This window comes from Carettochelys insculpta, chromosome 5, assembly GCF_033958435.1.
Source record: "Carettochelys insculpta isolate YL-2023 chromosome 5, ASM3395843v1, whole genome shotgun sequence".
NCBI lineage: Eukaryota > Metazoa > Chordata > Testudines > Carettochelyidae > Carettochelys > Carettochelys insculpta.
Window position 1 is genome coordinate 11,461,712 of NC_134141.1, and position 13,346 is coordinate 11,475,057.

Here is a 13,346-nt window from a genome sequence, read left to right on the forward strand (position 1 = left end):
AATCTGTTGAACAACACAGCTGTTGTTAAAGCAGAGACAAGTCTGAAGGCCTTCAAGGCATAAGAGTTGAATCCCACTTACAAGATACAAGCTCAAATACAAAGTCTTTCACTTTTCAACTCACCCCAGTCCGTCAATGGGAGGTTCAGCAGGAGGACGATACATTGCTCCAATTCTTGGCTGGCCTCCTGCTCCGTCTAGCTAGCTATTTTATGAGCAAGCAGAGAAGAGCAGGGGACAAGAATCTCATGCCCTGCCCTCTCAAGGTGGGAAGCAGGTAGGCGGGTGTGACAGATAATGTAGATAGGTAGAACAGTATGACCCATACCTGTCAGGGCCAGGGGAGGGGTGCCTCAGCTGTTCCCACTCCCACCAGCTGCTGCTGTCCTCACTCCTCCCACCCCCAACCAGCTGCTGCAGCTCTGCCAGGCCAGGAGCACCCCACTGCCAGCTGCATTTGCTCCAAGCTGGGGCTGGAGAAAGGGGGTACCCACCATGGTACCCAACCCAAAGCTGCTGCCAGGGGACAGGCATTCCTTCCCTGTCTCCCCTGACCCCAACCTAGCTTGGAGCTGCCCTGGCTGGGGGACAGGCGCCTCTCCCTCGGCTGTGCGGTGCCTCTCACCTGGCCTGCCCCATGCTGCTGCAGTGAGAGAGGCCTGGGGGCAACTGAGTCTCCCCGGGTTAGGCTTCATACTGAACCCCTCACCCCCAGCCCTATCCTAAAGCCCACACCTCCAGAGTTCTCACCCTGCACCCAATGCTCCGCCCAGCCCCGAGTCCCATCCCACACCCACACCCTCACCACATACTGTCTGTGTGGAACAACTTTGGTGCATGATATAGGTCCATACTGGTGCACATAATGAAACTCATCCTGCATACGGACATGAAAAATTAAAGGGCATACTGATCCTTCTTTGTAACGAGCTCAAGACAGAAAAATGTCCTGTATGATGGACAAAACTCTCATTTAGAGGAATTCAAATTCCACATGAAATCATTAGCAATTTTAGCAAATCTTTGTTAAGAAACCCAGCATGGGGACCTCCTAAAAAGTTTACAATAGATGCAGAATCTCTCTCTCTTTTCAGTTCCCCCCAGTCTGTTTTAAAGTTATTTTGGCAACTCAGTCATCTTTTCAGAATTATGTACTTGCAGTACAAACACTTATTAATAAAAATGTGTTGATCAAAACAAACATTTATTAGTCCAGCTACTCCTTTCCCACATGAGAAATCCCCATTGAAATCAGTGTGTTTATTGGCATGACTCAGGACTGCAGGATCAAGCCTTATATACACAGCAACACCTTTACCCCTTGCTGAAATGCAGCCACTTCTGGCATGGAACCCGGCAGTTGTTTAACAGCACACAGCAATATTACAGAAGAATTAAAGCAAGAAATACACTGTATCTTAGTTAAAGTGACCAGAGTTCTAAGATAACATTTGTAATAAATGCTGAGATCTTTAGCAAAAGCCTCGATTTTGGATCTTATCCCAGAGAAGACCTCTATATCTTTGGGACAGTAATTCAGAATTCATTCACCTGGAAGAACTCAACCTGAAGAAGCCTCCACCACCACTCCAGTGGCAGCATCCAGATTTTCATTAGCAGTCTCCCATCCAAGTAATAACCACGCCTAAGGGTGCTTAGTTTCTAAGAGCAGATGAGAACATTGCCCAAGGCAATACTGCAGTACCTCCGCTAACTGCTAGCTACAGCCTGAAATTATTTTTACTACCCTGTAGAAAACAAAGGAATCTCAGAGAAAACACACATATCAGAGTCAAATTCTGCTCTGGGTTATACCAATGCACTCACTGAAGTTTGTGACTCAGCAAGTAAAATGAAATGCCATTGATATCACTGGCAGCAGAACCTAGCTTGTTAACATATGTGAAGCTGACAGCTAGGTGGTGTACTGAAGAACTATGTGACACGAATTTACCAGGAACCTCTGAATACTGCATCTGGTCTCTGCTCCCGAATTCATCTCCCCAGGAATTAACCTCGCAGAATCGGGTCTTCCTTTAGCTGGGATTTTACAGAAGGATCTCCATCAAATACTTCACATATGAGAGGAGGAAAGTAAGGGAAGGAATGTCTAATGGACAGATCAACACAGACATGAGATTCCAGCTGAGCAGTCTGCACGCTGAACCCTTTCATTGGCTGCAAAATGGAAAACACTAACTTCTGCATTTTCTCTCCTATGGGGTGCTTTGCTGGGTTTTAATGAACAACATTGGACCTTTACATACAGCTAACGTTTCATTTGACAACAGTAGCAATCACAGTGTAACAGGTAATATCTAATTGTTCAATAACCTGGTGCCGAGAACTAGAATTCCCCCAATGCAAAGCATTTGATTCTCCCCCAGAATTGCTGGCATGAAAAGATTAATTGACAGAAATACATTGCTTTGAGAGATGTACGTTTCTGGATTTTTTTTTTTAAATCAGACTTAGTAAGCTGCCCTTATCTTTGCATTGAGGGCAGAGGGAGGCCCAAAGAAACACCAGGATAGGTTAAAAAGAAATTTGTCACTAGAAATGGAAAAGGATCTCTTTTGCTTCATTTAAAGAATGAGCACTATTCCTTTAAGATTTACAGGTATACGTGTCTTTGTTCTCTCCAGGCTGCTGTGATTTACGCGTTGTAGAAAACATGTAATAAAGATTTCTAATAAGACAAACTTCCTCTAGCCATTCCTGATACACCACTCCCCTGCTTCTGCATTTCAAATGTCAGTTCTCTTGATAGCAATAAGGAAAGGAGAGGAAAACACAGGCTACCACTACAGGCGGTTTTTACCAGGATTTTATCTTTCTGAATTAGCAAATGAAACAAACCAGCCACCATTTCTGTCTCAAAACTCCTTATATGTACCTAGATAATTGCATACTGTCCCATACAGATATTATTTCCCAGAACTATGGACTGTCCAATCTAATCTCTTTTGAGATCTCTCTCTTTTCGAGGAAAAAAAAAAGTCTACTGGTTCCTTTATGAAGCATCCCTAGATTAACATTATCCTACCTCAAGTGCTTCTGGGCTCTATTAAATGAAAGCTTTCAAAACAGCCTTCCAACGTAGAGTGCTTAGCTACTGATTTATCTAGTAATACCTTCCTGTAGCCGATGGTGACAATGATCAATACTTCACTTTCTCAGCTGCAATTCTTGGCTTAAAAATGTGACCTTTGGAATAACACTGAATTTCCTATGTGACAGTAGGAACTTTCCAAGGTTTCATACCTGGTATTGACTGTGCTGTGGCTTCAGCAGTGAGGGCAGGAGCGCTGTTAGGTTGCTGCTGACTGGAGCTGACTTCCGGCTCTGCACTAATTGAGGGAGATAATGCTACGTCGCAGGCTGGGACCTGATTTGGCACAGGTTGGAGGAGGTCTTCTGAGGCAGCTTGTGCCTCTTGTCCAGGGAGCTGCAAGGCTGATAAAGGAATGCTGATCTGTTTGCTGGTACTGGAAGTACTGACTGGCATCTGGAGTGCTACTTGTTGGTTGGTTGTAGGGGTGCTAGCTGGTCCCCTATTTGGGGAAGCCAGAGTTACTCTGGCTGGTTTCTGAGCTGCAGGCCTCGACAGGACAGGGGGAGAAGTAGACACGTTCCGTAAGTCTAGCTCAGCACTGACAGAAGGTGCTACAGGAGGAGTGGCCTTAGAGGGGCCAACATAGGAAGGTCCAGCATGGGTTTGTGGCTTAGGTTTTGACATCTGCGTCAGCGATAGTGTGGGTCCATCAATGCCCCCGGTAAGTTCTGCGTTAGCTACTATGTAATAATCTTCCGGGATTTCTTGCTTAATTTTTTTGACTATCACATTGTTACTGCTCTCATCGATGACCTGAGACTGCGAGCCTGAAAGAGACGAGGAGGACTGACCCGCTCCTGGCCTTTTGCGGGAAATGGTTTGAGATCTTTGGGTATGAGGTTCAAAGTCACTATCCTCGTCCGTCACTGAGGACTCGCAGACCATGTCAAAGAGCGTAGCCTCATCTTCATATTCTTCCACAGCTTCATCGAGCTCGGAAGGCTCACTGCAGTAAGAGAAATCACAAGAGTCCCTGGTTCGATTACAATCCAATTTTGCTTTTACTGGTCTCCCAGGGTACCGTTCTACTGGGCTGGTTTGTGTCTCTGAGGGCACACCGATGATGCTGGGACTGTCTGAGTTGAAGCTTCTGTTGTCCTGGAAACACACTCTTTCCTGGGACCCAGCCCTGCAGGTAGCAGTCAGTGGCCAATGATACGCATGACCAGCGCTACAGCCCCACATAGCTGTCAGGTTGCCATGGGAACCCTCAGAAAGCAAGTGCTTTAGATTTGGAATGAGGCTGCAGATGGTCCCATGGCTGTGGGCCCAGCTGACCAGTTTGGAAAGGTTTTCAGAAGACGTATGAAGGCAATCCTCCATGTTACAGGATCAACAACTCTTTTCCTAAAGAAAAGGAAATTAAAGGTAATCATGAGGTTACACGCTTTCAACAGCTGTAACTGTGTACTCGTCAATAAGATCATAGCACATATTTTCTACAAATAAAGGAGCTGAGATCTACATCTATATATTCCTTGTACAGAAAACGTAAAAGGCAAATAACCATACATAAATTAGAGGTAAACCATCTTGCTATCACATAACAGGCTTTAAAAGACATTTCTCACATAGCATTAATCTCTAAGCACCTATCAATCTACCTCTAAAATGCTGTCTTCAAACCAGCGGGGCGGGGGGGGGGAGGGAAATACCTTTCTACCCACCTCAAATCTACAGTGAGACAAAACAGTATTTTAAACAGGCAAGTTTGATATTATTGACAATCTAAGTTGAAACTCTGAAGCTGAAATGTAGAACAAGTGAATATATAAAATTTTGTATCGGCAAGGTTGAACGCAATAAACCTCTCACTGTAATTTTTAGCCTGAATTTGAAACTGGTATTACAGGCACTTGGCCTAATCTTCCACACACATTGACCAGCTGCAAGTCTTGCACTATTTTTCACATGCATCTTCGTGCCAAGTATCTGGTAGCTAACAGAAATTTGTTTTCTACTAGAAGAGCGATTCTAACGAATACTGAAAATTAAAACTTCTGTTGCTTTAAGTGCACCTTCCAAATTCATAGAGCCAAATCTTAATTCCATTGGCATCAAGAGCAAAACACAGCGTTTGTCCCTCTCACAAAAGTGTCTCTCTAGAAACCCATAACAAGAGGCATTGAAATCTGGGGCCAAGTTCATACATACTCAGTGTCCTTTCTGGCACTCCACACAGAGGACTAGAAATCGTTGAGTTTTCAGCCTTTTTCTTGCACCGGACTGCACGCCCTTAGCCTACAGACAAAGCTTCATCCTGCTAGTGAGAACTTTCAACTCCCATTGACTTCAGTGGGGATTGAGCCTGCTGAGCACCTTTCAGGATTAAGCCCAACAATGACTAAGGAACGGCAGCAGAGTTCACATCTGGCTAAGCAAGCATTAAACTGTCTAATAGGTTTTATAATGGTTTCTCAGCTGCTTGCAGCCATAAAAGAGACAATTGGAGTTGGGAGAGATGCTTCATTCACTTAAGCAAACAGAAAGATTCAATGAAGTGGTGAATTCAAAACCATGCAATGTTGACACAGATATGTTAAAGACAAGCCAGGAAGTGAAGCAGGGACCAGTCTCACACACCTTGTCTCTTTAATATGCCAGGACTGCTCTGGTTACAACCTCACTGTTTTACTCATGGCAGTTACATAGCAAATCTAGCCAAACTACGGGAATGCTAAGAACATAGTCTGAAGCAAAAACTCCGAAAAGTAGGTAAAACTAAAAAATTTAAATCCTTAAAATTTAAATCCTTAAAAAAACTAACTCCACCATATATTTATTTATTTATTTTACAATGCAGTTTTAAACAAAAGATTATTTCAATCCCAAGAAAGCTTTACCAAGAGGGAAAAAAATAACTTGAAATTTCACCTTCATATGATGCAATATTGAATTTAAATGTCCTGAGTCTTAGTTGTTCTTCGATAACAGGTAGTTCATGTTTATGTTCTCTGGAGTATCTCATGATATTCTCTATCTGCTACCTCCCCACAGATCACTTAAATCAGAATATACTAGTGAAATTATTACTCTGCAGAAGAAGAGACATATAGGGCCTGATTCGCTTCTCACTTATTCCATTGACTTCCCAACCTTCCAGTGGACTCAATCTTTACAGACTCGCAGGAAGGCATTCCCTTACTTTTTTCTTCCGGTGCTTTCTGAATCTTCGCAGACTGGTTTCTATGCTGAGCACCTGCAGATCCCATCGACGTTAGCTGGAGTCAAGGCTGTTTTGCACGTTTGAAAATCAGGCCATTTTAGTTTCATAAAACCAGTTTAAACGTGGAGCTCACTGTCACTTTATGTCCCATAACTCTATCCGTCCCCACACAAATATTTTAGAGGCAAAAATAATAATATTTGTTCCAAGTCAAGAGTATTGCTACTGATCTTTTGATAACACATCAAACTGACATTTATCCTAGTATCACAAACAGGTTAATACTTGGCTACTTCGCCCGTCTCAAAGCTAAAAAAATTGCTAAAAATGATATAAACGTCAAGTACATTTGGAAAAGGCTGGCTCCAATTTAACAGCTCTAACCATACCATACAAGAGTGTTTCTCAACTTTTTTTTTTTTTAAATATAAAGTACCCCTTTAAAATATAACTATTTAAAAGAGGTATTTTATATAAGTACCCACAATTTTCAGATATATAAACAGCTATAGATATCTAATATTTAATTTATAAATTCATTTTGATATAGCTATACAATCTCTCTTTCTTACTTGCACACACACACACACACACACACACACACACACACACAAAAAATACCACATTTTGCGGATTATTGGACCTCACCACCCCCACGCTCCTCCCACTTCATAGGGTGACAAACTGTTCTGGGCGCAATGGTCCTGTATTTGGGACACCACAAAGCTGTCCCTCATTTTTTTTTAAAAGGGATGAATTGTCCCATTTTCAGTTGCTGGGGGTGGGAGTGGGAGTGGGGCCAGGAGTGCCCGTGGCTCCCACCACTTCCCTGGGGCTCTGGCGCTGGGAGTGCCCATGGCTGTCGTTTCCCCAGGGCTCGGAGCCAGATTGCCCATGGCTGCCACTTTCCCAGGGCTCAGAGCAGGAGCACCCATGGCTGTCACCCTCTGCCCCCTGCAGCCCCAGCCCACCTCAGGTTTAAGCCCTCTGCTCCCCTCCCATGGTCCCAACCCACCACCCAAGCCCCCAACTTACATGAATTTCAAGGCACATATATCTCAGGGAACTTCTGTATGCTGGACCATCAAGTTTTTCTGGATTCTCTCTTTAAATGGGACTATTTTTGCAAGATGCCAGACCATAAGGATTTCCAGATAATCAGAGGCCAGATTAAAGGAATTTTACTGTATATATAATATGTGGCTCAATGCACTCCTCCTCCAGAACCTGGCATCCCCAGACCCACTTCCCCCCACCACACTCTAACCCAATGCCTGAGGACACATCGGAGCCACCACCATGCACTTCTCCCTCCAAGCGCTGGGGTGGAGCACATGCACAGAGCAGCAATAAGCACTCCCTGCATGCGGCTCTGAGCAGGAGCCATATTTCACTGCTTCAAAGAGCCAAATGCAGCTTGAGAGCCACGTACCGCCCAGACTTCTCTCGCGTACCCCTAATGGTACGCATACCACGCATTGAGAAACACTGCAATACAGAATACCGCTTTTGCAATATAGCATCTTTTATTTTGAACAAGCTTTGCAAACTGAGGCCCTGATGCCATAACCAACTCTGTGCACATAAAGAACATAAGAACGGCCACACTAGGTCAGACCAAAGGTCCATCTAGCCCAGTATCCTGTCTTCCAACTGTGGCCAATGCCAGCTGCCCAGAGGGAGTGAACAGAACAGGTAATCGTGGAGTGATCCATCCCGTCACCCATTCCCAGATTCTGACAGAGGCGAGGGACACCATCCCCGCCCATCCTGGCTCATACCCACTGATGTCCTCAGTGAATTAATCTAGATTTTTTTTGAGCCTTGTTATTATAGTCCTAGCCTTCACAACTTCATCTGCCAAAAAGTTCCACATTGACTATGTGTTGTGTGCAGAAAAACTTCCTTTTGTATGTTTGAAGCTTGTTGCCCAGCACGTCCCCAGAGGTCACTGCAGGACTGGGACCTACAGCAGAATAATAAATACAGTTACGGTCTTGATAATGACAAACCTGCTGGGCATATTCAGTTGAACAACCTCGTTGTTTTCAATGGCATTATTCATGCCAGTAACTCCCGTGCCTGGGACTAAGTATTTGTATCACATATTCCATTTTTTTTTAAAAGGTGAAGTTATTGGTATTTCCACTGGAGCGTGGATGCATGTTCTTGACATTTCAGGCCACATAAGTTTCACTGGCACAGTAGCAGAAAATTGTCTTCTGGAGAAAGCTGATTTAAAATAAATCTAAAAAAAAAAAAAAAGGGGCAAGGACAGCCTACTAAAAGTACAGCTCTCAGGCACTCTCTCTCCTCCTTGTTTCACACTGACAACCGGGACTTGTGCACTCCTTCCTGGTTCCTGAGGTCCCCAGGTGAAGTGGAACCAGTGCTTTACCATGTAGCCAAAGAGACATAACCACACACCTGTGACTCTGCACACTGGGTAGGCCAGTTCCACAAAGGCTCCAAGCTTTTCCCTGTGCAGGAAGTCTTGAAAGTCATTTTGCCGTGCAAAGCAATTACGTAAAAGCGGCACCTCCTTACTCCAGCATTCGCAGGATTCTGTCTGCTCACTTTATTGATAGAAATAAGCAGCTGCTACCTTTGGCTCCTGTCAACACTGCAGTCACACAAGGCGGAATGAGCTGTCAATTCTACTTCCACATCATCAGAAGAACTGGTCCTTGAGGTCCAATCAGCTGTTTGTGCAAATCCTCTGATGAGCCCAGGCTTCCAGAATTATTGCAATGGGCATAACTGGAGGGCAGTGCAGTTGCACAAATGCAGTTGAAACCCCCATATGACTGGCATGGCCTTTATTGCTACTGAAAAGGCATAAGATGGAAAGAACCCAGTTTGGCCATGAGAGCTCAAGTTGAGTGTGCTGGGCTGGAAGTTTGAAGAAAACAATACCTTTTTAGGCCTAAACTGAAAGCATTTGATACCAAAGTTCTTATGGGGATAAAACATGGGACCCCCAAATGCCACTTCTGCAGAGTAGAGCCTTGCTGGAAAAGATTATGCATGAATCTGCTGAAATCACCATAGAATCACAGAACACTAGAACTGGAAGGGACCTTGAGAGGTCATTGAGTTCAGCCCCCTGCCCTCACAACAGGACCAAGCACCAACTAGATCATCCCTGATAGATGCTATCTAACGTGCCCATGTTGCCAGCCGACGTGCCACAGCCTCCTGCAAACTGAAGGCACAGAAACAAGGAGGACTAGTTGCAATTCTGAAACTGCAGTAGTGTGCAGAGAAATCGCTTTGCCTACCACCCTGTGCCGAACCTCTCTCTTCTGTCGCCGAAAAGAGAAACAATTCAACCTTATAATCTTATTCTGGAAGCTTCACAAGATGAGGGGAAAGATTATATTCAGTTGCCACAAAAATGGTAAAAGGAATTGACTTCCCAAAGGGGCAGATTTTCTCTTTGTTCTGACTGCGCTTTGCTGGCTGACAGTCCAGTCTTACTTGCTAAATCGCATTGTGAGGGTTGTTTGAGTCTTTCTATCTAACTGGCCAGATTCAATAAGATGACTCATCTGTACAGCCTACTCACATGGGTACTCGGAAATCATATAGAAGCTGGCACAAATGAGCTAAGCCTCCCCTGTGAATAACGCTGGTATTTTAACTGCGTTACAAATGGCAAGCCCTCACTACTCCAGAGGGATTTTCCACTGGTTAGAGCCCAGGAATGTCTAATCCCATGTGAATCATCTCTAGGTGCTGAAAATTCAGTACAGTAATCTGGGCCCTAAATGAAGGCTCAGACTTGATCCCAGCATAGCTTGGCACATTTATCTTTTTTAACCTCATTTACGACTGGTGGCTATGGTGATTATTGGAGATTTTCATTTTACTACACACCACAAGCCTCTGCTAGCCTGTATTAAGGTCGCAGCCCCTTTCCCTCAAGGCAAAGGAGGACATTCAATAAGTTAACGTTTGACTGTACAACTCTAGAAAGTGCAGCCAAGAATGTCTCTTTTCACAGGACACAGTTAAGGACCCAACTATTTTAAATAATAGCACAGGGATCTCTTACAATCCCTCCTTCCCATTCTCACACGGGTCAGGCGGTGCCATGCAGGAAGGATGCCTGTTGAGTTCTGGCAGTCCAAAGATGGAAGAGTGCAGCCCCAAAGTGCTGTCTCCCAGAAGGTACACCAGTGCACCCTGTCCAATGGCTTGCCTCAATATCAGTAAGCAGCCTGACTTGAGTCCCTCCTTCGCTATCCCCAGAATGCGGCGGGTAAAGGTGACAGCCGTGTATAAAGTCCCTGGGGCTGCCCGCACACAGGCAATGCCTGTCTCGGAAAGCAAGTGCTGACCCGAGGGGAAAAGAAGAGAGAGTGCTGCCTGCATTACATCATTTCCCCTTCCTCTCAGCTCTCTGTGAGCTCTTCCAAAGGTGGTTTGCCGACTTAGGAATGACGAGTGAGTCAGACAGAGGCTAGAGAGGCCCAGGATGGGGAACAGCCAAGCCTGCCCTATTTTCTGCATCTATTCATGCTGACAACGTCAGTGTTATCTTAGCCCCAGCTCCCCTTCCTTGCATTGAAATCACCCCACGAATGGGTTCTGCAGACAGCAGTGAAACCAATGGGACCCCCCTCTCCATTGGACACACACTGGCAAGGAACTGGAGACAAGGCAGAGGCCCAGAAACTAGCTATGGATATTGGAGATGAAATGAAGCTCTCATGCCCTACAGTACCACCAGCACCCTCCACACCATCTACATGCCTGAAGCATGACCTAGGGAAATGGTGCGACTCAAAGAGATAGGAAATGGCAGCTGCATGCAACACTTTGCCCTCAAAAAACCGCCTAAGATAAGAATGGATTTCCTCCGAGGGCTAACTCTGTCCAAATCAGCCTCCACTCACACTGAGCTGCCCCATGTCACAGGAGCATCCGTTTAGCACTTCTGTCATATCTTTTTTGCCCTTTTCTGCATGGATTTGTGCCAAACACAATAGTGTGTCCCATGGCTCTATCAACGCAGATCCCAAACGTTTATGATGAGACTTTCAATACTTAGGGTTTTGCTTAAGGCCCAAGTTCCTGGAGCCATGTTATTACTCAAAAGCCAAGCTTTCATTAAAATGAACAAAGTTGTTAACCTTTCTGGTTGCAGAGAATAGTGTGGAAAACATGAACCCAGAAAGCAAATGTGAAAACGCCGTCACATTTTTAAGCCAATCTCTTTATATTTATGGCCAGAATCACGATTCCACCCCCCACCCCCCCAGATTTGAGACCGGTGATTCTGTATTAACTTCTAGATCAGTGGGTCTCAAATCACTGCTAAACGCTTGCTGGTTGGTCACACGGTGCTGTCATGTCTCATCTCTGGGCACCACATTTCAGGAAGGATGTGGAGAAATAGGAGAGGGTCCAGAGAAAAGCAACAAAAATGATTAAAGGTCTAGAAAATATGACCTATGAGGGAATACTGAAAGAAGTGGGTTCTTTTAGCTTGGAAAAGAGAAGGCAGAGAGGGGACATGACTGCATTTTTCGGGTACCTAAAAGGGCGTTACAAGAAGAAGGGAGAAAAATTATTGTCCTTCACTTCTGAGGACAGGACAAGAAGCAACTGGCTTACACGGCAGCAAGGGAGGTTTAGGCTGGACATTAGGAAAAAATTCCTAACTGTCAGGGTGGTTAAACATCAGAAAAAAAATTGCCAAGGGAGGTTGTGGAATCTCCATTACTAGAGATTTTTAAGAGCAGGCAGTGTCCAATACGCTCCCCATTTGCCACATGTGGCTCCAGTAGTGAGGCTCCAGCAAGTCACTGGGGGTCGAGGGGGTAGGGTGCCCGTTTGGGGGGGTGGGGGAGGGCACCTGGCTGGGGTGGGCAGTGCCTGGCTGAGGTGGAGGGACACGTGGCAATTGAATGTCTTCCTTTTGGACACCACTGATCTAGATTGTGCTTGTGCTGCCATGAGTGCAGGGGACAGGACTCAATGACCTCTCAAGGTCCCTTCGAGTTCTAGTATTCTAGGAGTGTATGATTTCCAGCTTCTAAATGACACTAAGAAGCAGCTTGAAATACTGAAATATTTAATTTACATAAAACTCTTCTGTGTGACTAAACACTGTGGCTGTCACTAGGATGTTATTCCATTGCCAGCAAGAAAGGAAGTAGCAGTTTTTATTTGCAAGTATATTTATTTTTATACTTATAGAGAAAGAAGGCAGCTCCCAACTTTTAAACCAGTAGTTCTACTGGTGTTATACAAACTTCTTGATGATTAAAAGTTTTGACCATTGGCCAATGATGCCAGCTTGTTTACTTTCTTAAGTGAAATTTGCAAAGCCTGTAGCACTGCTGAAATTTACAAGCCCTCTTCCCTTTATCTGCAAAGAGGGCAGCAGCTGTGCAAACTTCCCCCCTAGTGTCCTGCTGCTGCTGTCTCAGCCCACATCCTGAAGCAACCACCAAGGAGTCATGAGAGATCAGTATCCAGGCCACCCCCCCGCCCCCCCTGCAACATTTGACCTCTTTGTTAAAGTTGCCACAAAGATGTCAATTGTGATATGGACCCTGACCATCGGGACCTGGTCTAACAATGATTCAGTCATTTCCCACAGGCCACCAGTCAGTCATAAGATAGTAATAGCTAGGGCTGGGGAGATTTAATTTTCTCTAATTTCAAACCTGTTCAGATATTAGGGGGTTAAAAGTTGAACTCAGACTCAAGGGTTATTTACATTCTGCTTGAGACAGACTGTGGAGAGAGTCAGAGAGAGAGAAAAACATACTTAAAAGAGTTGCACCATGTGTAAGACACCCAAATGATGCAATTTTCATCCCTAATCAATCCAAAAAACTCACTTTTTATAGGTAAACTCTCTCTTTGGGAAATAAGAGGTATGACGTACAGGAGAAAGGGATGCAGAGTCAGGCTAGTTTTGCAAATCTCCAAAATAGCTTGGCAAGTTTCTGAGCCCTTGTACTACACAGAGAGTCCTCCACCCTAGTAATAAGTCACTAATTCCTATCAGCCTGGTACGGCTTCCAACTGGTAGCCTAGAAATAGCAC

General features: G+C 44.8%; 1 protein-coding gene across 4 annotated transcripts in view; it reads right to left on the reverse strand.

Annotated features, from left to right (window-relative positions):
* The window catches only part of LOC142013372 (uncharacterized protein KIAA1958-like), a 125,759-nt gene that overhangs the window by 68,736 nt on the left and 43,677 nt on the right, over positions 1–13,346 (reverse strand). For all 4 annotated transcript variants that reach the window (XM_074994668.1, XM_074994669.1, XM_074994670.1 and 1 more), the window contains one exon: positions 3,265–4,462. In XM_074994668.1, the coding sequence (XP_074850769.1) occupies positions 3,265–4,438 (1,174 nt within the window). In that variant the 5' untranslated portion in view covers positions 4,439–4,462. The remainder of the gene's footprint in view (positions 1–3,264; positions 4,463–13,346) is intronic.